The 23,547-nt window shown below is 36.7% G+C and overlaps 1 protein-coding gene across 1 annotated transcript in view; it reads left to right on the top strand.

The window, feature by feature from the left end:
- The window catches only part of LOC135213601 (uncharacterized), a 57,253-nt gene extending 53,047 nt beyond the window's left edge, over positions 1–4,206 (top strand). The window contains exon 10 of the mRNA XM_064247620.1: positions 639–4,206. Within this exon, the coding sequence (XP_064103690.1) occupies positions 639–794 (156 nt within the window). The 3' untranslated portion in view covers positions 795–4,206. The remainder of the gene's footprint in view (positions 1–638) is intronic.
- Positions 4,207–23,547: the final 19,341 nt, after the last annotated feature.

Below are 23,547 nucleotides of genomic sequence, written 5' to 3'. Positions count from 1 at the left end.
ATAACTATGTACTATATCCTTGGTGGATCACCTCAACCAGCCAGAAGGACCTATCTGACCACAAGAGTGACAACACATGAGAATGGCATGAACTACTATCCAGTCTTCCCCTAGTAAAGAATTAGTTTCGTTACTCTAACCACAACTGCCAATTTACAGTTGGAAAATCAACTACCCTGGTTACTTTGGGTTTCCAGCTTATGCATGTGCTAAATGGCAGAGCATGGTATTCCATGTCAAAGCAGAGGTTTGTTAAAAGTTAAGTATACGTATCTTAGTTTTACCAGACCACTGAGCTGATTAACAGCTCTCCTAGGGCTGGCCCGAAGGATTAGATATTTTTACGTGGCTAGGAACCAATTGGTCACCTAGTAACGGGACCTACAGCTTATTGTGGGATCCGAACCATACTATATCGAGAAATGAATTTCTGTCACCAGAAACAAATTCCTCTGATTCCGCGTTGGCCGAGCCGGGATTCGAACTTCGGACTACCGGATTGGCAGCCGAGCTCAAAAACCACTCGTCCAGCGAGAAACTTAGCACAGATTTGTAATTCATATGGATACATAATAAAAAGAAGCTATGTCGTCAATTTAAAATTTAATATTTTTTATAATACATTTCTGTCCTTGCAGGGAGACAGTGGTGGACCCTTGCAGCTCTATGCGGAAGGGAAGTGGACTCAAATAGGTTTGGTATCATTTGGCAACAGATGTGCAGAACCTGGTTATCCAGGGGTTTACACAAGATTAACACATTTTATGCCTTGGATAAGAAATAATATGAGCTGAAAACTGTAAAAACCTGTTTTGGCAGTAGAAATACATTTTTAAAACAGACCAGTAATGAAGTTTCTCACAGCAATTATACTTGCTAAGTCAAGAGGAGAACAGTTCTTTAAACTTTTTTTATAATGTACTTTTAATTCATAACTCTGTGATACTTCAGATCTCTTCTCTGATGTAATGTAAATATTCTATTCTCTTGATTTTAAAGTAATTTAAATATGTACACAATAATTTCGAATTGCATTTTCATGAATTTTATTTTTTTGCCAATTCTGAATGATTTGTATAACAAGTCAGTTGCCAGAAATTACAAAAATCTGCACAGGAAATTTTTGACGACTAAACATTAGGTTTTTTTTTTATTTTCACAAACTGCTACTGTTAGGGTGGAACATCTTCGTTAGGAACAAGGTTTAAATGGTATTACACCTGCAGCATATTTATCCAATGCATCACATTTTACACTAGTCATCCATGAAGTATACTGTTACTATACATGTCTTATGTACTGTAAACCAGGATCCAGATGAACTGGTAGCAAAGACTTGAAAAGTCAGTGACATAACATAGTTCAATTTTAATAATTTATTACATACTTCTGTAGGAAACACAGATGCCCTTTCCGCTGTTCATTATGGTCACAATTAAGTTTTAATGACTAGGATTTAACCATTTTAACTTTACTCTTGGTGTTCTTGGTTTGTTTGTCATTTCATCACATCAAAAATACTTTTGCCCATTCATCCATATGTCACAAACTGTATTTACCTTAAATGCTTGTTATATTCGAAGTTCTTGTTAATTTAGTCTTTGTGTGTTGTTAATATACTACAAAGGTAGTTGCCCATATTGTAAGTCTTAGGACTACTTACCCTCCTTGGCCATCCTAAAACTGCTGGCCGTTATATTAGAATCATTAGTCAACCACAACAAACAGAAGATAAGCTGTCCTGTCTAAATCCATTCCCCCTTCAATGTTTCCAAATTAACGCCACTCCTATTAACTCTTGGTGAACTTGAATTCGTGGCAATATAATCCCTACACAACTGATCCTTGGGTAGTTTAATAAAGTGGAAATCAATGTCTTCCCTAATGCAGGGAGAGGTACAGTGCAGTACTAATATTGTAATATTACCAAGCAATATTTAGATCTTGACTCCTCCATATATTCCAAAAATTATTTAGCCTTAACTTTTCAAGTTCTGGCTTTCCCCTTGTGTCATTGTATGTCTGATAAATTTCTCTCGTGCATTGCTAGCCTTAAATTCCTATCTGGTCTAGTTCTGCAATATTTTTCCTAAAATATTTTATGCATACCCCTCTGTAACTATTATTACCTTCTCTGAGTCCTTCTCTTACCTTTTTCATATGGGCCAGAGACAATGGATGTAGATTATTATCCTGAACAGACTTATAGTACATAGCCTGCACTGTCATAATCTGGCTTTTTTGCTTTTGAAGAACATGCAATTAAATACTGTGGACACATCTTTCATTTTTAATACTGATGGGCCTAAATGTATGAATGGAAAACAGCAGGAGTAATAGCCAATGAATGCAAATCTTTGCCATGTAGGCCCTTGCTTAGTGAATTCAATACAATCTGCAAGCAAATGACTAAGCCAAAGTTGCCCAAGGATTACTGTTTTGGAGCATTCTAGTAGTACTCTGGTCTGGATGTCTTGGACACCATATGATTTAGACACTTACTATGAGATTCAGGGTCTCTGTAACACGGTTTTTTGGACTTTGCTCCTTGTCAAAGCATCGGATGTAGCTGAAAGTTGACATATGTATATTTTACAACCACACACAAATTTTGTCGGCTTTATTAATAACCTAAACCCGATAGTTTTAATTTTTATAGAGTAAAAATGATCTAGCCGACGCCATGGCCAATGATTACGAGCCAAGAGTCGAAAAACATTCATTACGTAAGCAAGGTAAACAAACATCTTTTGACTAAATGTTGCCCCGCCCATCCACCAGACAGAAATTCCATCGGCTCTGAAACCCAAAGACTTTATGAATGGCGGAACGATACATAGATGTGGGTGGGGTATCAGTGCTAGCGTAGTAATACTACTGTAGCAGTAGTGCCGCAACAGTATAGCAGTAATATACATGAATTAAACGTTAAGGCCAACTGCTGGGATCCTTGAGGATCATTTAGCACTTCTTACAACTACTCGAGAAGTGAGTTTTTATAGCCAGAAGTTAAATTTTCTAATCCAACAATGCCCATGGTAGCCTTCAGTGTTATCCTGAATTATAACGAGGCGAAAGTGGGTGGAGCCTCATGAAATCACCATTCTGACGATAATTATTGGTGAAGGTTTAAAGCCAATATACGGTACCGGCTATTTTTTTCAGTAAATAGGTAGATAGCCAATAAATAAAAATTGCTTGACATTGGATATAGCAGTTATCAAATCAAGCTTGTCTACTATGTTTTTGATAATTACCAACTATTCCCTACATCTTGTCAATCTGATTGTGACCTATAAAGTAGACTGTAATTTCTTTGGAAACTTATTTTGGGAGTTAGACTAATAATCGAAGTGTTTTTGTATTTATTAACCTATTTTGTTGGTTTGTTCATTATGACAATTATCAGTGGAGAGGTTCCAGAGTTCATAAAGGTGTACTGCTTTGCTTGTATTTAAATTTGTATGTCATTGTTGCCAGAGGTTTAGCCTTCGTTACATATAGCCAATCATCCATCGAGAAAGAGGGAAGAAATGCTGTCTTAAGTTACGTAACGAGTGCGTTCGAAACCTTTTCTCTGAGTAAGTTGGCCCGTCTTCAAAAAAGGTCACTTTTACATTATAAGTACCAAATTTATTCAACCTACGCAGTGCAGAATATACTCAAAATTTATGTGTTGATATAATATGTATTCTGAATAAGCGTTATATTTATGAAATGCATAGATAAAAAGTTATTGCGAAAAAACCGTGTTACAGAGGCCCTGAATCTCATAGTAGTTTGCCTTGTGTGGCAGTGTCTGTAGAAGGTACTTCGGTCTTGACAGCATACCTTTTGCCCCTCAGTATTTCTTTCCATCGATTCCTTTTGGTCTTCTACTTTGGTATCCAACTTGTTAACTTTTACATTTCTTAAATTTTTACCTCTAATTTAATGACAAATTCCTTAAGGTGAGCCAAACGAGTCTAGAAATGAGACTTGGTCCCAGAATAATTTTGAATAATCACCACAGCCTCAGTTTGTGTTTTTCAACATATTTCCACATTTGCATGGTGGAAACAGGTCAGTAAGTGTAAATATTCAGTTTGTTGGGGTTACTTCAACAGTATATTATTTAAAACTGTAATAAGCATGAACTGAATACTGTATCAACTTATTAAAAAAAGTATTTTACAGTACTTTCTGTAAATAAAAGCATTTTTTCAACATTCTTTCATTTACCTGATTTTTTCACATGCAGAAAACTTTCCCTAAAAAGGGATAATGACATTTTAAAAGGGATTTTTAGTTTTTCCTCGTACACAAACCTGAGGTCTTTACATATGGAAATACCTTCACTGCAGCTGGTAAACGGCCATTCAATTCTTAAGGTTGTTCGGTAGTTAAATACCAGACAGTCGGGTGGGGAATCCCACCCTCTCGTCTGGGGATGCACTCGCCCACCTTCTGGCCAGGGTATCACAATGAGTAGCGGCTTGATGTGGGCAGTACATATATGTAAAGACCTCAGGTTTGTATGTTAGGAAAATTACAAATTACTTAAAAATTTATTTGCTCCTACACCAATACAAAACCCCAAGTCTTTACATAAGGAAGACTTATTAGTGGGAGGACTCTGAGTAAACTTCTGAACCAACTGGTGGTTTGCCTCACTTGGGGCCCTTCTTCCTGGTTGTGTAGAGCAAAGGAAGGAGTCCCATGCCTCTGATCTGTCAAACCTATGAGTGTTCAACTGCCAGACTTCTTGGCCTTTTGAATTAGTGGGTTTGAGAAGCATCACTGATTCGAAAATGGTCCAGATGAACCTTTATTTCCAAGAGACAATAAGCTATAGATATCCAACAGCTTTGTTTACTGTATACCCCTCTCTCCCTTACCAGTGAGGGGGTAGGATTTCCTCCTATTATACTAACATATATTAGATAATAGAAAGGGTGCTCAGAAAGTAATTCAACTACCTCCGTGACCATTTCAGCAAATGAAGGTTTGCTCACTGATCCTCTTCTGTCGGGAGAGAAGAATGAGAGATAGGGAGAAGGCCAATCACACACCCACCTTTGCTCTCAGTTTTGTAACCATACATCTTAGGTTAAATGCTACCTGTCCGGCAAGGGGAACTGGATGAACTACACAAACTGTTCAGCAGCCACCACAGGACCCGAGGAACAAAAATAAAAAAAAATAAAAAATTATGGGCAACGTCCTGTAAGTATAAGAAGGTATATGTGGTCTGTCGTGACCACACTCCTACCTTCAGTACCTCGTGAGCTCTGGCATGAAAGATACTGTCCCCATCTTCGGTAGATGTAGATAGTATGGTCTTTTGATCACCTCACGAAGCCAGAGGAAATGGTGTTCTTGAATACTTCTTTCTTGGTTGAGCTAGTACTAACACCAGGCCTGAGTTGTCAAGTCCTCTTGAGGTATTACTGCAGCACTCTAACTGGACACAGTAGCATCTCGTCTGGATCATTATCAACAAAGTCCTCTAGCGAGGGGATCGAGAGGGACTCATATCTGATGCCAAGGACCAGATTGAGTCTTTGCTATGAATTCCAGGACAAATTCAAGCATAACAGACTTTCCCATGCCCTCGAGTACTTAACATAAAAAACCAGTCCAATAAGTTCATCTACTCTCTTTGCCCATGCCAAGGCAAGCAAGAAGACAGTTTTGAGGGTCAGATCCCTGTCTAATGACTCTTGTGAGGGGTTGTAGGGTGCAAGAGTCAGGCTCCAAAGAACTAGAGTTACATCCCACTCAGGGGGCCTGAGTTCCTTGCGAGGGCAAGACTTTTTGAAGATTCTCATCAGCATGCCAGTAGAGATCTCCCACGAGGAGGAGAGATCAACGCCTTTCAGACGTAAGAATGGGGCAAGAGCAGCCCTGCTACCCCTTAACAGCTGAAACAGAGGGTAGCTTCTCTCAGTAAGGGAAAACGGCAAATCTGCTACCTACTGAAAAGTAGCTCCAACCGGAGAGATACCATCTATGACACCAATCATAGAAGATGGCATATTTCCCAGAGGAATTGCAAAGGTATCCAAACATCTCTGTCACTGCTCAACAAGAAAATCTTCTCGACGTGTGGTTGGTAAAGGAGGTTGTGCCAGGGAGGAATCTCTCTCGATGCCTTGGATTGTAGAGCTGGCAGGTCCGGGTACCAGTCGGCATGTGGCCACTTGGGAACCATCAAGGTTATCTGCAGATTCAGGGTGAACATTACCTAGTTGAACACCAGACAAATCAGACAGAACGGAGGAAAAACATATGCATCAAGATTGTTCCATGGATATTGAAAGGCGTCTTTTGCTGCTGTTCATGGGTAAGGGATGACTAAGCAGAACACCAACAAGCTTCCTGTGTTGCCTTGTTGCAAAAAGGTCTATCATTGGGCGTCCCCAAAGGTTTAACAATCTTTCCACGATGTCTGGGTGTTGGGACCACTGTCATCACTTGATCCTGGCAACTGAGTTTTTCTGCCACTGTATTCCTCTTGCCTGGAATATACCTGGCTGATAACTCCAGTGTGCTACTGCACACTCATGCACCTGCACCATCAACTCATGAAACTGCAGAGACACTAATCCCTGCTGCTTGTTGACATATGCCACTGTACCGTGGTATTATCGCTCATCAGTACCACAGAGTGCCTCATCACTGGATCACGAAACTCTGGAGAACTAAGAAGGCTGCCTTGAATTCTAGGATACTGATGTGAAGGTACTTGTCATTCTAATTCCACTAGTAAGGAAATTTTAGCATCAGAACTGGCCAAACCGGGAAAAATTTTGTAACCAAATAATTCCTTCACCAACATGTTCTGATAGGTCCCTAGTATTACCAGAAAAAACAAACCCTTATAGTATTACCAAAAAAAAAAACCTTAAGTCCATGGCCCCTAGCAAAATTTTTAGGGGGCAAAAACCCTCTAAAATCACAGTTTTTTTACATTTAAGCCTTATATACTTCTAAATTATGGACTTTATCGAGAACATTATATACCAAATTTTAATAGATAAAATTACTTGTCTGATGATATATAATGGGGTATACTTTGCTTTGTTAGTATAGTACCTATGATTCAACAAATGTTGATGTTAAAACCCTGAAAATGCATTTTTCTGAATTTTCTTAAAATATTTTAGTTTCACTATTAAAATAAACAAACAAACTTTCTATATAATGGTGTATAATGATATGTATATCTTACTCAATTTGTGAAGGTGGTATGGTTTGAAAAGGGTTCCTAATTAAACTCCATATAGGAAGGGAATCTAAGGATCAAACTGGGAAATCCTTTGTAACCAAATAATTCCTTCACAAATGCGTTTTGAGAGGTCCCTAATATCACCCCCCAAAAAAACCCTAACATCTGGGGACCCTAGCAAAATTTTTATGGGGCAAAAACCCACCCGAGATCGCAATTTTTTTACATTTCCACGTTATACTCCTAAACTACATTTTATCGAAAAAATCATTATATACAAAATTAAAGTAGATTAAATTAACTTTCTAATGATATATAATGATGTATACTTTGTAGTATTAGTACAGCAACTATGATTTGACAAATGTTGATATTAAAACCCTGAAAATGCCTTTCTAATATGCATTTTCTAAAAATAGCTTCGTTGCACTATTAATACAGTAGTACCTTGTACTTCGAACTTAATCCATTCCAGAAGGCTGTTCGAAGTACGATTTGTTTGAAATATGAAACAAATGTCCCCATAAGAAAATAAAGGGAATCAGGATAATTTGTTCCAGCAAACCCAAAAAGTCCCCCTCTTAAAATTTTTTCTATTACTAATGTGTTAAAAAGTTAAATTAAGAGTGTAAAGTGAAACAGTACGTTATATGAAGTAAAATTTTCTAAATTTTATTTTTTCTGTATACGATTTACAAACTGTTTGGTAAAAATGGCGCCGACAGGCTGAGAGATGGAGGGGGGAGGGATGGGAACCCATTGACCAAACCGAATTGGTTGGAGTATGCAAAGGTTGATAACAAAATCAATTTTATTCACATATTAGGTACAAAGATAATCAAAGGAATTGATAGTGTGTGTATCTGATCGTGTGGTGTCTGAGAGAGAGAAAGAGAGAGAGAGAGAGAGAAAGAAAGTAATCAGCCTGTTTACACTTGGATCTAAAGTGCACGAAAGAGATTAATCATGCCACAATACATCAACTTACTGTTAGCAAACGGCAGACTTTAAAGTAAACGTGAGGATTTGCAAACAAATAAGTAATAAGTAAAGAATGCAAGAAAAGGAAAGAGGGATAAAATAACTTGTCACAAGGAAGCCGCTTAAACAAACAATCGAAGGCATGCAGAAGCTGAAAGCACTGCCAGTTTGTTTATTACAGAGCTGAGTTAATTTTACAGTACATAGTAAAAAAATTGTAAAAAGCTATTGCCACTAGATTGGAATTTTACCGTAACAAAAATAAAAGTGATTTGGGAAGATCGAATGTAAGTGAAAGAAATGGGTGAATAATCATCCCAGATCAGCTAATAAGTCAATGGGAAGCAGAGCCGTTCTTCCCTCTCTTCTCCTCTATCTTTCTCTCTATCTCACCGAACACTGACTCGAGAAAGTTTTTTTTTTACTGTATTGCATTTGTTTTCATGTGTAATCATTTTAATTTTTTTTTTATTTTATTCATTCATTATTCCTTAAAAATATAAACGCTCCCTCCCTCTACTCAAGTTAGCTGTGTACCACCACAATGACAAATGATTTGTTAATCATTTGTGCTAAATTTTATTGTGAAAAGCTTTGTTCTTTAATTTACTGTTTTGTTAACATTGTTTAACTAGACAGTCTCATTCAGTGCAACAAACACTGGGTCAATTAAGACTTTTTTTCTGTATTGCATTTGATTGTTTTCATATTTTACCATTGTTAAAATTTATTGTGAAATAACATATTATTTTTTATGTGAATTGGTACTGCTTTTACGTACATATTTTCCTGTCTCTTCTCTCCTCAACAATACCACGACGCATGATAACTTAATATCATTCATTCAATATTTCTTAAAAATATAAACGCTTCCTCACTCTACCTCAGGTGTATCACTGCAATGACGAATAATTTTGTTAATCATTTGTGCTAAATTTTATTGTGAAAAGCTCTGCTCTTTCATTTACTGTTTTGTTAATATCATTCAACTAGGCTGCCTCACTCGGCTTGCCGAACACTGGCTCAATTAACTTTTTTTTCTGTATTGCATTTGATTGTTTTCATATTTTATCATTACGTTACAGTTATTGGGAAATTCACTTTTTATGTGAATTGTTACTGCTTTTACAACCAAACAGTAATATTTTCACTCTCTCTTCTCCTCTCCTCAACATGTCAACGCTTCTTCGTTCAGTCTCAAGTCCGCTGGGCGTGACGTCACCACGGTTACGTACGATTCTATAAATCTTTTATGCTAAATGTTATATTGAAAGCTAAATTTTATATTAAATGCATTATATTTCTATTTATTTTGTCGAATATTGTTATCATTAACTATATATTGTAAATAAAAAAAATAAATTTAATGCAGTTAATCTTGTAAGACCCAGTAGGCTGTCGAATACAAGTACCATAAACTAGATAAATGGTCAGTTCAAAGTACGAGCATTTGTTCGACAAACGATACAAATTTTCTTGAAAATTTTGTTCAAAAAACGGAAAGTTCGACATAAGAAACATTTGACAAACGAGGTACCACTGTATATAACCTTGTCTCTATATGTTGTCTGTATAATGGAGTAAAATGAAATCCTAATGTATATTTCACTCAATTTGTGAAGGTGGTACTGCAAGGTTTTGAAAACGTTCCCAATGAAGTTCCATAAGTGCGCTACTCTCACGATTTCCATTCTAAGAATTCGCTATGGTCAAAAAGACTATTATCTTATTCATATAAATTATTTGAAGTGTGGAAAACTTTTATATTCATCTCATATATCGAACATGAATGTAGCCCACTTATAGAAATTCACTGGCAACATTTCCCAAACTGTGTGGTACCACCTTCATAAACTGAGTAAAATGAACATTATTATACACCATTATACAAACAACTTATAGAGACAATATTAATAGTGCACCGACGGTGTTTTTAGAAAATGCCTATTAAAAAGGTTGAAAGACAACTGAAAGACAAAATTCAGAAAACATGCATACTAATACCACCAAATACATTTTCCTCATTATATATCATTAGAAAAGCAATCTAATCTAATAATTTTCTATATAATGTTTTTCATAAAATGTATAGTTTAGGAGTATGTATATATGAAAGCAAAAATGTAAAATCATTGAGATCTACAGGCCCCAGACGTTAGGGTGTTTTTTTTTTGTAATGCTAGGGACCTATCAGGACACATTGGTGAAGGAATTATTTGGTTACAAACTATTTTCTGGTTGACCCTTTGATTCCCTTCCTTTATGGAGTTTAAATGGGAACCTTTTCGAATAATACCACCTTCACAAATTGAGTAAGATATATATTATTATACACCAATATATCAAAAAAGTTATATTTTAACAGTGCAGCAAAAATATTTTTAAAAAATGCCCATTTATAAAATTAAAAAAGAAAATTTGGAAAAAATGCATTTTCAGGGTTTTAACATCAACCTTTGTTGAATCATAGGTACTATACTAAGAAAGCAAAGTATACATTATATATTATTAGAAATATCATTTTATCTACTTTAAGTTTGTGTATAATAATATTCTCTGAAAAATGCACATTATAGGAGTATAATGCGAAAAAGTAAAAAATTTGCTATTTTGGGGGTATTTTGCCCCTTAAAAATTTTGCTAGGGCCCCCAAACGTTGTTTTTTTGGTAATACTAGGGACCTGTCAGAACACATTGGTGAAGGAATTATCTGGTTACACATTTTTTTTCCGATTCGACCCTTAAATTACCTTCCTACGCACCCTGGAATCTAGCAACTCTTCCAGTTGTGCACCCAGTCTCTCTCTCGATGCATCCGAGAACAAAAGCATAGTGGGAGGGGCAGGATCTAGAGAACAGGTCTGCTAATGCGCAGGTCAGAATCTGAACGGGTAGGATAACGAGTTCATGTGAGCCCCTATACCTCGACTGGGCTCATGCTAAGAAAACCTAGGTCAAAGATTTGGCTTAAAATGCAACCCACAATATTTTTTTTTCTATTCTACATTTATCCTGTCCCTAGTGACTTCTTTGTGTTGACTTATAATATGCGTAGGATTCCAGCATATAAATACCAGTTGTCTTGTACAATGCCTCATTTGCAAACATTTCTTTTTGTGGTAAACATCACTGTGAAAACATTTTTCCTGCTCAAACTCTGTTAAAAAATTGTCAGCACAATGCTGAACAATTGCATAGATTTTGGATGTCTTAACACAAAAAGAAAAGTAAAGTCTTTAGGTTTACATGTTTCTTTTATTTGCAGGGAAACTGTTTGTTTGTATGGTATTTTTACGTTGCTTGGAACCAGTGGTTATTCAGCAACGGGACCAACGGTTTTATGTGACTTCCAAACCACGTCAAGAGTGAACTTCTATCACCAGAAATACACACCTCTCACTCCTAAATGGAATGCTTGAGAATCAAACTTGTGGCCACCGAGGTGGCACGCTAACACCATACCAACCATGCCACTGAGGCGCTGAACCCAGATCAAATGTTACTATTATGTTGTTGCATTGGTTCATGATTTAGGGTCCTGTAATCTTCATGTCTGGAAAAATTTGGAAATATCAGTGGGATCACTGAAAAATTCTTTCAAAAATCTGTGTGCAGATAGAGAAGTTTTCATATTTGTAGATCCTCCTCATTTATCAGATTATTAGGAATTATTTTGTTAATCCAGGGTTCAAGGTGCGAGATGGAAGTTGCAAGAAACTGTAAATTTCATTTATCTTGTTGATAAATGGTTAGATTTTATGAATTCTTCTTCAATATTTGGTGACAAAGTATCAAGAAATGCTTTGGTGATAAGTTATGAGGAAAGCATAAAAAAATTATACAGTAAATACCATGAAAACCATGAGAGTAGCAAATTCATGATTTATCTGCCTGTAGTAATAGGCTTCAACAAGGAGTAACTGTCAAGCAAGACGCTTAATAGATCTTCATGTAATGCTCAATGAATTATATAGTGTTAAATTCATACCTACAAGGCGATTATAATCAAGTTCTCTTGGAACACTTCTATGGTTGCATATGTCAAATCAATGGAACACATGGCAATCCAAATTTGTTAAGTTTTAAATTTTGCTTGAGAAGTATTTGTTGGTGAAGGACGTTGCAATGTTAAGTGACAAAGCTCCCATTGAATGTAAAGATGAATTTGATGTACTAAATGGGCACTTGTCATTTGCTTGTGCAAAACAGAACACAAAGAGAACTGTCAGCAGAGCTGTGCCCGACTAGAATTTTCTTTAGAAATATTACCAGTGAACTTGAAACTGAAAATGAAGGCATTATGGACAAGTTTAGTAAAGAATTGAATCTGCCTGAGAATGAGGAAGGCAAATGTGATAAGTAAATTTCTGACATAACAGAAGTCTCTTCGCTACTCTGCTGGATATATCAAGAAATTTTCACTGAAATATCCTAATTTAGGGGTTAAAGCATCGGAATGCAATTAATCGGAAAATTCTTGGTTGGGAACACCAACAAAGGCAGAATACATGTGCAACCTTCTGATTATTTTATGTCTCGGATATCTCTTATGAGAAAGATTTATTGCAGCTCATGGCGAAACTTTATGGGAAGATGAAGATTGCATAAAGTCGTCAATTCATGAATTAGAATTGTCTGAGGTTGAGTTCTCAATTATGTAATTAGTGTTTTTAATAAAATTTCAGCATATTCTACAATGAAATATTTAAATAAAATTATCGGAATAAATAACAAGAAAAATAATGATTGCCAAAGCATGAAAAGTAAATTTTTTAAAACTAATAAACCAATACTGAAAGGATATAAGGAAGTTATTTGTTCTGTTTTGTTAAATGAATCAAATCAAAACAATAATACTTAAGATTGAAATGGTTTTGTTTTTATCCTCATTACTGGATAATTTCATGTTCTCTAAACTTCCTTTGATAACTCATGGCCCCAGTGGCTCAACTTAGCATTAAAGTGAAAGTTGAAAGTCTTAAATGGAGATTATTTTTAATAAAAGAAACTTATCTTTATATTAAAAAAAAAATGAGTGATACCTGGTCATAGTAATCTCTAGTGGGTAGGGGCTTGCACAGCTACCTGAACAGAAAAGGTCTTACATTAATCACGTTAGCAAACCAGTTCTCTGGATCCTGGGGAGGGGGTATGTGGAGACACTCCTAGTTCAAGGTAGAGGAATGGGAAGGTACAGGTTTTTCTGACCAGAACTCCCTCATTCTCCACTGAAGGGAACGAAGGCAAAACCACCCATGAGGGACCAGCTTCTCCAAAGATGACAGGTGAACAAGAACGACTTGCCACAGCCATGGTTTTGGTCCTGCCGAGACAGGAACGACTGACTGCGTGACCTCCCTGAACTTGCCGATACACACAGATACATTATCCTCTGCTTGGGTATGAGATCAGAGTTTTCAAAGTTTATTACAACTCCAAGGCTGCGACAGCTCGAGAAGTTGATCCCTATCCTGAAGCAACTGTGAACAAGAGCTCACCAGGACTAGCCAATTGTCAAGATACCTCAGAAGACGTATCCCGTGCGAATGAGCCTAAGTCGACACCAAGGTGAACACTTGCATAAACACCTGGGGAGTGGCTGAGAGCCTGAAACAAGAGTGCCTTGAACTGGTATACAGTCTCCCTAAGGATAAAGCGGAGGTACTTGCAGGAGGACTGATGGACAGGTATTTGGAAGTATGCATCCTTCAGGTACACTGTAAGCAAGAAATCGGACTCCCTAATGGCTGCAAGTGGTGAATGTGTCGTTTCCATTGTGAACCGAGTCTGACAAACTAATTGGTTCAAGGAAAAGAGGTCTATGGCCAGTCTCTAACCCTCTGTTGCTTTCTCAATGAGAAATAGATGGCTGTAAAAGCCTGAAGACCAATCTGTCATGACTTCCACAGGTCCGGGTCAACCTGTTTGGTCACCAAGAACAAGTGAGTTCTCCTACCAAGATACCAGAGACTCACTTGGTCCAGAATCCCTTGGGCAAGATCGAACCAAGGCAGGCCCAATGAAGCCTTGGGTTCCTTGTGTGGTCCCCAGAAAGCTTCGAGGGCAGAAGGATGATCCACGGGAGTGGCAATGGTCTCTTCTCCGAGAGCCGTATACTGACGGATCAGTTTTTCACGATCTTCACAGGTCCACTATAGTTCCTATGTCCTGAGGAAAAAAGGACCCTCAAGCCCCTTCAGGTCACAGTCCTCCTCGCAGGAGAGAGACCCCCATCAGAACCCCCTGATCTCCTCTGCACCACTAGAGCATATGACTGTTCCAATCCTAGGATTGGAATGGTAAGGTGAACACTTCCAAGACCTGTCCAACTCACTCTCCCGGTATAACCCCAGGAGGGTGAGGGGACAGATGATAGGGGTGTAGGACTCTTTGTGGATCTGTCGAAGTGCCAACAGGAAAGGAAGGCCCTGAACGGTCATCAACCTGTAGTAACGATTGCCGCATGGGTCTGGAGAGCAGATGCGTTCACGCAAACGAGAATGCTCATTTGGGAATGAACAGGTCTATTCCACAGACATGCTGTCTTCTCTGAGGCTGTGGCCTCTACCAGCAAAGATTGAACGGGGAGCTTCATTGCTTTCCCAGTTAAGTGGCCCGTGGGCCAACTTCACCTTCTTGGAACCCTGGCGCAGTTTCCTTGCGGGAACATGCAGGGGCTGAGGTAGTGCCTACATGCTGTGGGCTCATTCTCTCTCATTTGGATAGGGGTTTGATAGGCTGCAGACCATGAGCACTCAGAGATGTCATGGAACACAGGATTCCATAGAAACCAATGTACCTTCAGTGACGCAGGTCTCTGTGGAGAACCATGTATGCGCAGCAGTCTTTGAGCCCCCATGCAACAGTTGCAGAGGAAGAAGGTTCTATACAGAGCCCAGAGGGTGACTTCTGGAGACCAGTCTTGGTGACACAGGTATCATTGTATGCCTGTCCACCTGTTGCTCCTGCGTCAGGGGAGGAGAATCTGTGGCATGGTTCCCGTGTCTGTGGACATGGGAGAGCATGGAAGAAGGCTGGTTGACGGGATCAACATGGGGTTCATGATCATGAGTCACAGTTAGAGAAGCAGGAGTCATCACAGAGGCACCGAGATGGGTAATCAACCCCCAGAACAAAGGCTCCCCAGGAGAGCAGAGGGCCAGAGTTCCATAAGATTCCCCAATAAACGATGAATCTCCTCCAATCCTGAAAAAGTCGGGTTTAGTCGAGGCTCTCTCCCTTTGCTCTGAGGGGGATTTCGCCCCGCCTTGAACGAACAGACGGCCTGTGAGTTGTCATCCAAGGGGCAGTTCCACGGGAGGAAGGAAGGAACCAGATGGACTGGCAACCTTTGGCATCACCAGATGCGTGTAACCTTTCAACGACATGCAGGAAGCGTTCCTCTTGTGCATGACTGCATATGTGAGAATCAAATTCCAGAGGGGAGAGACAGTGCTTGAAAGGGACATCCCCTGTTGGTCAATACTACATGACACAAGGCTTCCCCTCCTTAGGTCAAAGTGACTCATGGGTTTGCATTACTAGCAAAACAGCAGTAAGTTAGATTATCACAGAAAAAAATGACCAGAGAAAAACCAGGATCGTGTGCGAATGAAGAAAACCAGCTGGCAGCCAGAGCAGAAACGGATAGTTGCAGCTCAGATGACCAGAAGGCAAGTGAATGAATCGCTGGACAGGAGGGCAAGACCCCCCACCAAACCATCCAGTGGTTAAATAATACTTATCAACCTTGTTAGAACTGAATGGCAGGTTTCCAGCCACACTGAAGGTATTTCCATACGTAAAGACCAAGGGTAGAAATGTAGTAATAATTATTCTTTAGAGGATCAGAATTAATATATTTTTATAACAAGTTACTATTTTAACTGCAATCTTTTCATAAGTATCAAGACATGCATAATCTATGTTTAAGAGCCTCAGAGTAACCAATGCTTATTCCAAATTCTAAATACAGTTGAATCTCTTAAAACCGGCATTCTGTGGTCTGGGAACTCCCATGGTTCGACCTGATTTTGAATCAGCCGCCATTAACCCTCTTACGCCGGAGCGGTAAATAAAAAATTGTCTCCCGTGCGCCTGAGGGGTTTCGGAGTGAACGCGGAAGTGGAAAAAATATTTTTTTTCAAAAAATTGCGATCATTTTGGTATATAACACATTGTAAAATGATAAAAGCAACACAGAGAAAATATTATCACAAAATAATGCATGAATTCGTAACGCGCGGACGTATACAAATATTTTTCAAAAATTCACCATAAATCTAAATATTGTCCTAGAGACTTCCAATTTCTTTCAAAATGAAGACAAATGATTGAATATTACTATACTGTAAGAGTATTAGCTTACAATTGCAGTTTTCGACCATATCTGACGAGTTAAAGTTGACCGAATGTCGAATTTTTTTATATATATATATTTTTTATATGCAATTATTTTGGAAATAAGAAAAGCTACAACCTTCAAATATTTTTAGTTTTATTCTACATGAAATTGCGCACATTTTCATATATAAAACTCTATGAAATGCCTAATATGAAACGGAGCAAATATTCCAAGAATGGGACGTACATATTTCGGAGATTTGTGGCGGAGAATCCGCGCGCGGAGGGAAGGAAAGATTTTTTTTTAAATTCACCATAAATCTAAATATTTTGCTAGAGACTTCGAATTTGTTTCAAGACGAAGATAAATGACTGAATATTACTAGACTGTAAGAGTTTTAGCTTACAATTGCGTTTTTCGACCATTTCGGTAGAGTCAAAGTTGACCGAATGTGGTTTTTTTTCTATTTATCGTGATTTATATACAAATATTTTTCGAAAAATGAGAAAAGCTACAACCTTCAATTATTTTTTGTTGTATTCTACATTGGAAAATTGCACAACATTTTCATATATAAAAACTAAAATTTATTGTAACGGCTAATTCTTTAAAATGGTGGCAAACACTTACCACCAATTCGCACGGTATGATTTTTTCGGAAGTTACCGCGCGGACGAAGAAGGAAAATGTTATTTTTTTCATAACAAATTTCACCATAAATTGAAATATTGTGCTAGAGACTTCCAATTTGTTGCAAAATGAAGGTAAATGCTTGAATATTACTAGAATATAAGCGTTTTAGCTTACAATTGCGTTTTTCGACCATTTCGGTAGAGTCAAAGTTGACCGAAGGTTGAAATTTTGGCAATTATCGTTATTTATATGAAAATATCTCAAAACTGATAAAAGCTACAACCATGGGTTGTTTTTAGTTGTATTGTGCATGAAATTACGCACATTTCCATATATAAAACTTTATATAACGGCTAATTTTAAAATGGTGCAAACATTACCACAATCTCATGTATGATTTTTTTTCGGAAGAGTTACGCGCGGACGTAAGGAAAAAAGGTTTTTTGATAAATTCACCATAAATCAAAATATTGTGCTAGAGACTTCCAATTAGTTGCAAAATTAAGGTAAATGATTGAATATTACTAGAATATAAGCGTTTTAGCTTACAATTGCGTTTTCGACCATTTCGGTAGAGTCAAAGTTGACCGAAGGTTGAAATTTTGGCAATTATCGTTATTTATATAAAAATATCTCAAAACTGATAAAAGCTACAATCATGAGTATTTTATTGTTGTATTCTACATAAAAATGCGCACATTTTCATATATAATACTTCATGTAACGGCTAATTTACAATGGTACAAAAATTATGTCAAAGTGACAAAATAATTTCCGAGATGTGCACAGATACTTTTTAGTGCGGCAAGAAAAGAAATTCACGCTTGCGCGCCTGCGTAATGATTGTAAACAAAACAACATCTTGATCCGTGAACTCCCAGCATCCCCCAAGGCGCGTGATTCAAAAGTTTTAGGCTGGTAGGCCTATAAGTATTTTTCCGCGAATTTTAAAAAAAAACTTTTGTAAGTCGACGTAAAATAAGTCCAGTCGGCACACGGGAGACAAAAAATGTTGACGTAAAATACGTCCAGTCGGCGTAAGAGGGTTAATTCGTTGCGTGGCTGGTGCCACCTATTGTTTACAACTTCCTGGCTGGACACGACAACAAAGAATTGCCATATCTCTCTCTCTCTCTCTCTCTTTTTTTTTTTTTTTTTTTTTTTTTTTTTTTTTTTTTGTGTGGTAATAAAACAATTGATAGTAATAAAAATGTGTGAACTCATATATGTTTTTGATATTAACTTTAAAAAGTGAATACATAAATATATTTTTTTAAATATTCCACTTACAAAGGCTCTATCAAGTCAGAATTTAAATCAAAACAATGAGAGATTTGGTAACACATGAATTCCTTACTCTTTGGCTGCTTGAAAGACTTAATAGGTGATACGGTTTTGATAATTTCTTTTATATAGCTGTATATTTACCCATTCGATATGCCACCCATGACATCAGATGACGTTAGAAGTAAAAAGTGCAAGCTTAAATCTTTATCTTTGCTTGAAAATTTTTTTCATTAGCAAATAGTTTAGTGGTCATTTTCCTCAATATATGGCAGTGTGCTTTGTTTACATTAAAATGCACTGTGAGGCTGAAATTTATTCTTTAGTTATGTCATCTCATTACCCTCTACAATCTAAATAAATGAAGAAACTAACAAAAATAACTATGAAGATAGCAAATTTAGGTGATGAAGGTCACATAATATTTGCAGATTCTGAGAAAAGTAAAGTACTGAAGTTTACCTGTGTTAGGCTAACTTGGGAATGTAGGCCGAATGTGTAAATTAAGTATAGTATGAAGTTGTAAAATGATGAAGTGAAAATATTATAAGTAATAAAAAGATAATAAGCAGTGTCAGAACTAGGTCAGCAACTAGGCTATTTGCATGTGGAGTTAGCTTGCAGGACTATTTACATTGGGGCTTCATTTTCTAGGGATGCATTCTATATTCTGGGATTTCTGTGGTCTGGCATTGGCCTGGTCCCAAGGTTCCTGGACTTAAGAGGTTGAACTGTACTTGAAATTTTACACCTTTCTTGAACTACATATTTGTGCAATTGTGGGCGTGACCTTTTATAAGTTTACGTGAACATAACTCGTATGAAATTAACGTTACCAGTAATTCACAAAACTGATAAAGACTAACACACAAACAATTTTCATGACCTGAACAAGCTACACTGTCACTAGGATTTATGGTGGCTATGGCTGTTAAATAGTGAAGGGAAAAATCTCAAGAACTAGGTGATTTTCATTACTTTTAACTAATGTTCTACCCCATTATTCTGCCTTCTAGAGTAAATGGTTGTAACTGGGCTGTTACAACAATCACTACAATAGAACATAAAATTACTTACAAATATTGTGAATTCATTCAAAACTGATCATGAAGTAACCGACACCTAAATGAGGAAAAGTTGCTCAATAAAGTTCAACCATCCTTCCTTTAAAGGCCTTAATAGAAGACTGAAGACCAACAGCAAAACTTATTTTCAATGGCAATCAGCAGCAACTGGAAAAAGTCAACAACAATCAGCATCTGCCTGTCACTCAAAATCAATAAAGATGCATAGGAAACCAATGAAACTATGAGATTCATAGCTGGACTATTTATTTGAGAAATGTGATTGTGATCCTGGGTTTACAAAATGGCATGTTGATTTTTGTACCTTAGGAGGCTGACTGGGCACATGCACCAATAATCAAAATCCACCGAGATAAAATAAATCTACAATAGTGACTGAAAGGGAGAGGAAGAAAGTTTTTGACACTGTGTCTATTCCTAGAGCCATCATCTTCTCTTATTAAATCTCACTTCTTAGATAAAGTAACTATGTTATCTACATCATTTTTAGGAGTTTAATCTCTGCTTTTTCCTTATACTATCAACATGCAATAAGAGTCTATGATGGCTGAAGAATGGTTTGAAAGTCACAACAATAACTGCATCTCCGACTGATACAGATACTGCATTTGACTTGAGACCTATTGTACAATATTTAATACCAATTACTTACAATATATAACAATTTCAAACCCCTTCAGTTTGTAACAAAAAATCTATGAAATATATTTGAACAGCAAAACAAATATACAATTGATTATAATCAGTTCACTTGCCTATATAAAAAGAAAAAATCATTTCACTGGTAGTTCACATTCACCAATAGTTAAAATTCCATACAAACAATCATACCTTGTAAAAAAACAAAAAAAAAAAGCAAATTATTCTTTGCTAGTATCAAGTACACAACATTGTACTTAAAGTTCCTTTGTAGCTTCATATCTTAATATGATTTTTTTGATAAATAAATTCCCACAACTATATTCTAACCAGGACACAAACCTGGACAGGGATAAAATTCTGAGAAAAAAATCCTATGCTAATAGCAGCCATTTAAACAGCTTTAGGTACTACAGAAAACACTGAACAAAATGAACTGTTGCTTTCTGTCACAAGTAATATAGTAGGGGAAATTTGCAATAATTTTTATGCTGAATTAAAGAACAAATCTTGATTTCTCCAACTTACGATATGAAGGTGAGTGTTATGAGAGAAAGTCGCACTTTTCCCACATTTTGAGATAACATTTCATTAAGGTGTCAATGAAATCACTCTTCATGTAGTCATGACAGGTTTAAGATTTTCATAAATTCTACGAGAATCTAATCCTCTGGATACTCAGCTGTATAAGCATTAAGAAAATGCTTTACCAGTGAATCACAAAAACATTCAAAGTAGTTTTCTTAGCAAACAAGTTATTGCCTTGAAGAGAACAGGCTAGTCAGTCAACAAATCAACCTAATTTATAAACTTTAAATTCACATATTTAATACATTGTACTCGCCTGTATCAAGCAAGTTTCCGTCAATAAACTTTATTACACAAACTGAAAGTAAGGACTGTCAGCTTAAAACTTTAAGCCATCGCTAACCTAGTTATGCTATGTATCACTGGAATTTCATGTATGGCATTTTCAAGTGTAAAGTTTCTAACATATAAAAACAGGACAACTGATATTTCACTAAATTTGATAACTGGTTTTTTCATTAAACTTTTTTCTAACATGCAGTCCAATAACTAGTCTTCTTATACCAAGAACAAAGATCACAGCAATTCTTAATTAATGGGACACAATAAGGCAAACTTTCTTGTCTATGGTTGGCTGAAACCAGGAAGACCATACAAAGTTCTAGTGGTAATGCATTTACTATATGGGGGACTAGGTCCAGATAAATTACTTCACCAATAATGAGACATAAAAGGAGGCCTGAATATACCAAACAACAAGGTCTACCATTTACTCATTAAAATGATTTCATTAAAGCTAAATAAGAACTGACTTACAGAAATTTTAAGAGGGGTGTGAGGCCACCTGCAACAGGATGGATACAGTGGCTTTGGTCCCTAAAGTTTATCTTCAAACTTTGGGTAAAATGAATCTTTAACTTAAGGAAGTGCTAAGGGAGTACTCTGTTTTCATTTAATGTTAGGTCTGTCAAAATTCACATCACTGACTGTGCTCATTAAGCATCGTACCCAGAGCCAACAAGAATAGATGGGACTGATGTATGCTTTTGCAGCCTGGCAAGCTTTCCTTCTAGTATCCCTCAAAGGCTTAATATTCAGAAGTTAGGCTACTTAATAATTCAGTTTAAATTTTTGTCAATGTTCCAGAATTGGATCTTCGTCTAATAATTCCTAACATACAGTACCGAGAACAATCTTGTTCAATAGATAGGTGTAAGTATGTAGTCTTCCAGGTCATCACCACAAACACCTAAAACGTTCTCCACTGACTGACTTGCATAATAACCTCTTTCTCTACCAAAATTACTGATTTTTTTCAATTCCAATACCTAATGCAATATATTGATAGAGAAATTTCCCTTTGAGAGCAAGACAATTTTTTTGTCAAGATACTTGCCTAAGATTTGTACTCCAAGCCCAGCTTGGCACCCTTGGGAACTTGATATGTAAGACTGGCTTCCCTTTTGCACATTCTCATTGTTCCCTTCCTCAATGAAGCCAGCATACACTTGGTTTGACTTTGCCATTCACCAAACCTTACTATTTCACAGAATCATGTCCATGTGTTATCAACCATGGCTGCTACTTTTGAGGTTTCTTCCTTACTACCTCTAAAACACAGCTGTATATCTCAAACAGACACTTGATACCTTCATTCTAAGTCATTCTAGAATTTTCTTTAGACTCCAAGTTTCTAACTGGTTCTTTAACCATAAACTACAATTTACATAAAAAAATTCATCAACCCCCTGAATACAACTTGATTTACTAAATTATCCCTTCAATCACCATATCCACAAAAATGAATGACAAAACCTCCCCAAATGTCAATGGAGAATATTGCAACTGGTATCTGAATGCTCGTGATAATATTTCAGCTCTATTCACTAAGAGTATACAAGCTTCACTATGACTTTTGTTTATCTGTAGTATTTGTTTCTTAAAAGTAACAGCAAAATCACATTATTGCTAACATAACTTGAATTTTCATGTTTTTCTGTAATTATTTTTTTTAACATCCCTGAAATTTTTTTTCTTGTGAAATTACCTTGGTGCTTTAATGAAAAACAAAATATTTAACATAGTTCAACTCAGAACTGCAACTCCATCTTTTCTTTGGGAGCCATTCTGATTGAATATAAAAACACTTATTACTGATGCTTATTCCTAGCCAAGATTTGAATCTCTGGTGTAGGACGGCTTTTGCTATTTGTGGCAAATTTTTCTCAAAAACATAATTATGAAAAATTAAATTGCTATATTTCATTTAATGCCATACAACTTGTTTCTCAACCAGGAATGGATGCCAATTAATAAAATTTTGCACAATAAGTAACATCATCAATAAATAACACTAACTATAAAAACTGCCTTAGTCTCTATTTTAGAACAGGATTGGCATACAAAGCACTGTCATAGAAAACACAAAGGGACTGGTAAAATTCAAGTTGTTATTAAATTTCAGCATAAAAATCAATTGGCAAAAACCTCCGCAAGGTCTACATGTGATAAAATAGTGTTTACCAGTGATGTTGGGATAATTGTACAAATGCTAAGACAATACTATTCATGTAGCCTACTTCGGGAGACCAATAACTTAGTAAGAATTCAATTTCAGTGAATGTGCTTCAACTAAAACAATGATTAATAACACTAAACAATTATGCAGTATCAAGATTTAGTAAACATGAGCATCACTGCAAATTGAAAAATTCACAGTAGCAGCAGCAAGAGCAACTACCTTGTTTGATCACAAGACCCGTTTATCTCACCTCAAGGATGTCCACACAGTCATAAATCCAATATAATACCACTTTCATCTACCTATTGCACACTCCATCCAA

The sequence above is a fragment of the Macrobrachium nipponense genome, chromosome 43, assembly GCF_015104395.2.
Source record: "Macrobrachium nipponense isolate FS-2020 chromosome 43, ASM1510439v2, whole genome shotgun sequence".
In the NCBI taxonomy this organism is placed as follows: Eukaryota; Metazoa; Arthropoda; class Malacostraca; order Decapoda; family Palaemonidae; genus Macrobrachium; species Macrobrachium nipponense.
This window is presented reverse-complemented; position numbering and strand designations above follow the sequence as displayed.